Source organism: Aristolochia californica, unplaced genomic scaffold, assembly GCF_029961685.1.
Source record: "Aristolochia californica isolate CCGP_79_NKW_82.1479 unplaced genomic scaffold, dmAriCali1.0.hap1 SCAF_7, whole genome shotgun sequence".
In the NCBI taxonomy this organism is placed as follows: Eukaryota; Viridiplantae; Streptophyta; class Magnoliopsida; order Piperales; family Aristolochiaceae; genus Aristolochia; species Aristolochia californica.
Window position 1 is genome coordinate 2681903 of NW_027182268.1, and position 3786 is coordinate 2685688.

The window sequence follows — 3786 nt, forward strand, 5'->3', positions numbered from 1 at the left end:
CTTCCTTTCCTTCTTGAATGTTAGCTCAGTATGAAGTTTCCTGGCTCTCAGCCAGCTAGAATGCAATTGATGGCACACTCAAGCAAAAAAATAAATTAAGAGAATAAAATAGGTCAACCTTATGCAATGTGTATAAAATGATCTTCTTACATTCTACCCTTAAATCAAGAACTCAGCATTTCAAAAAATCAAACAGTATCAACACTCAAAATCATGAAATAAAATTCATACCAGTTTTCTTACAATGATTTCTTCCCGAGTGTATTTGAACTGTCAGCTGGAAATATCGAAAAAAAAAAAAACAGAGCTGAGTTTGCTTACAGAAACAGAGTGTGCAGTTCGGATATCCAAAAAAGCTTTCCAATAATGAAGGAACACTGCTGAGAAATGAAGCTCAGAAACGAAGCCGAGAAACGAAGCTGTGAAATGAAGAGAGAGTTAGAGATTTTTTAGGTTAGCTCGGCGACGAAAAAAAAACAGAAAGATTAAATAAAAATCTTACCTCCTTCCGTCGGACCGTCGATTTCGTCTCGTCGGTGAGGAAAAGCTTGGATGAAGAAATCGAAGAGGAAGACGAGAAAGAAATCAAAGAGGAAGGAAGACAGAAATCGTAGAGGAATAAATCGAGGAATCGAAGAGGGAGAGGGAGAACGAGGGATTTGAAGACCAAATCCCCCATTTCCCCTGAATACCTGTCGACGGACAGCGATTTCCGCAAGAAATCACGCTGAAACGGCATGGAAATGGCAGACGGAGGTATGGGTTTCGCAGAGAAATTTCCCGAATCGAAGAGGTATCCCGATCCCCGATCCCGAATCGCTCGTTATATTAACGAGTCGGCTCGCGAGCCGACGAGCCGAACCGGGCTCTGTTCGAGCTCGACTCGTTAATGTAAACGAGCCCATCCCTGAGTTCGAGCTCGGCTCGAGCTCGAAATATAACGTTTCGAACCGAGCCGAACTCGAGCGGCTTGCGAGCCGGCTCGGTTTGAAGCCACCCTTAGCGAACATATTACTTCCCGTGTCCATCCACACAATCGTACACTATGAAACAAAAACATTCCAGACATGCTTTGTTTCTCAACAACTTCGTGTAATCAACATCATTCGGGGTGAAGGGTCTAGGGTTTAGGGTTTAGGGTCTCTGCTACCACCCACTTTTAAGCATAGATGGGTAAATTACAATCGGTTTACAATTTTTAGTTACATAAATACATTGTAACTTGGAATTGGTCAAATTTATTAGCCCACTATGAAACATCGAGCTGAATACAAAAGGTTAACATAACTTGGAATTAGTTAAAAGAAAGGTGTATTTATTCCACTTATGAGGATTCAGATTGAATCCATATCTATAACATTTTAGTCATTTTATTGATTTATTTACTATAGCAGCAATAGCATTTATGGAGAACAACCCAAAAGAAGGGTGCTCAACTTGACCTAATAGTCTCTTCCTTCATAGCTAGCGTGAGGGCGCCCAAGCTTCCCCCGCACTCCACTGTCACGCCTGGCATGCAGACGGCCCTGCTCCCTACGAACCCAGCCTCCCCGATTCTCACCTTTCCAAACTTCACCATCCCTCCTTCCCCCTCGTAGATGTGCCCAAACAGCATGGTCTCCCTTCCCACGCATCCATTCCTCTCCATCTCCACCATCTCTGGGTTCAACATGGCCCCCATGCTATCAACGTAGCAGCCACACTTCCACTCCATTTTCGACCCTATCAGCTTCATCCACACCGTAAACAAGCCAGACCCACATGTCATCTCCATGAAATAGTCCCCTGCTACCGTCCTCAGCGCCTGCCATAGGGTGTCCATGAACACCTCCATGCTCCATATCATCACCGTCTCGTTTTCCTTCTTCTTCCCCACTAAAACCCATTTGGCCAAGACGCAGATCAGAGAAACTAAAATCCCTGAGAAGAGCCAAAAGAAAGGGAGCAAGCACTGTACCGGAAGCCGCTCTGTCCTCTTCATGAAGATAAGCCATTTCAGGGGCCCAAATATGGCTAGCCCCAAAAGGAAATATGGCAGCAGCGTCTGTACAAGGGGCTGGAACAAGGTAACCCATACGGTTTGGTACCACTTCCTTTCAAGTGTCACTTTTCCGGTATCAAGCTTCTTCTCTTGCGGCTGCACTGCGCCTGCTGCCATCGGGCAGCCGGTGAGTTCAACTTTCACGTCGGACTGGTCCAGGAATGCTCGCCAGGCAGCGGGAAGCGGCGTCCCGTTGCGTAAATGCTGACAGATCTCGTAAACCAGGGAGCGCCCGTGATCAATTGACGCGCTCTGCGAGCAAGATGTTGCTCTGACGATATCCACCTCGTGCGACCTCAGAAACGGGTTGAACTCCAGCCTTTCAGATTCTTCAGCGCTCAGATTTTTGCCTATGGTAATCAATCCCACGTCAACAAAAGGGCACTCAACCTCATCCCAGGGTCTTGTGCAGTCCAGTGCTCCGTCCCGATCGGCTTCCTCGTTCGGCACCGGCCGGAGTTGTAGCTGGAACACATATTGTACACCACCGGAGGAATTGACACGTCTCTGAAAATCATCGGCGAGGAAGAGCAGAGGTCGGGTATCTTTCTCGTCTCTCGGAATCGCCCCGGTTTCCGGCGGGAGTATCCCTGTAGGCTCCACCTTGCCGGAATCTTCACTGATGCTCTCATCCAGCGGCCGCAGCTTAAATTTCACGTACATCTCCTGCCCGTCCGAGCAGCGGAGGAGACGGGTCACATTCGAGTAGTAATGGAGCTCAGTATACGAATCCGTCAGTCGAAGGGAGCCCCAGACTGCATCGCCGACATGAGGGGCTCGTTTCACGTACTCCTCCCTTGCAGCGAGCCCACATACCAACCACGTCGCGAAATCTGCCATCGTGCGAGCGTAGAATGCTTTGCCCGTCTTCAGCGTCAAATCGAGCAGCGGCGACTCGTCACCGTCATCCGATAATATCCTGATAGCTGCGCCCCGAGCGTCTATCCTCGCGTCGTCGTCAGCACTCAAACTGTTACTGTGCCGGACTAAGATCGGATAAGTTTTTCCGGGGCGAAACATCTTGAGATCAGGCAACCCACGCACAACGTCAAACAGTTTAAAAACTCCTCTCCCGCTCACGCCGATTCGGTGGAAGTACCTGGACTTCACCTTCATCGTCGTGATGGCCAAGTTACTGGCGAGGTTCCTAACGATCTTCTTGTATTTGGGATCCATCTCTTCGATCCTCTCATCCAAGGCGTGGAATATGTTCTTGACCATGATTGGAGCCTGGGATCCAACATAAACTCCACCACTTTGGAGAACTGAGTCTCTAGGAGCGACAGAAAGCGCGCCAAGAACGACGTTTTTTTGAACGATGGAGCCTGACAGTATGATGCTCTGACTCCCCACGACCGAATTCTCGTCCACCATGATTTCCCTGGAAACGTATCCGGCAGATGAATAAAATCCCGGAACAAGCCGGCTAAAATCGCCGAGATGAACACCACTGCCTATAGAAATTAGAGCTGGGTCCGTGACTGGATTGATTGCTCGGATTGAACAGTGACGACCAATTTTGGCTCCCAAAAGGCGCAAATACACACAACTTGCCTCTGTTCCAGAGAGGAGATTGGCAAACCGTAGGTGAGAGGAGGTGATAATGCGGTGTCTCAGCCAGACTTTCGAGTGGCTCTGCTGCGAATTTTGTTTTCCTGACAGGAACCTGGTGACGATGGCAGCCAGTATGATGTAGATAAGACCGTGGATCGCGTAAGCTATCGCGAAAGAGAAGGCAAAGCTTC

At 48.5% G+C, this 3786-nt stretch overlaps 1 protein-coding gene across 1 annotated transcript; it reads right to left on the reverse strand.

The window, feature by feature from the left end:
- Nucleotides 1–1432: 1432 nt before the first annotated feature.
- LOC137936204 (uncharacterized) lies at nt 1433–3513 on the reverse strand. The gene is made up of 2 exons (XM_068780771.1): nt 2078–3513; nt 1433–1561 (listed from the first exon to the last, which is right to left on the reverse strand). The coding sequence occupies exons 1-2, from the start codon at nt 3413–3415 to the stop codon at nt 1433–1435; spliced, it is 1467 nt and encodes a 488-aa protein (XP_068636872.1). The 5' UTR covers nt 3416–3513.
- Between the last annotated feature and the right edge of the window lie 273 nt (nt 3514–3786).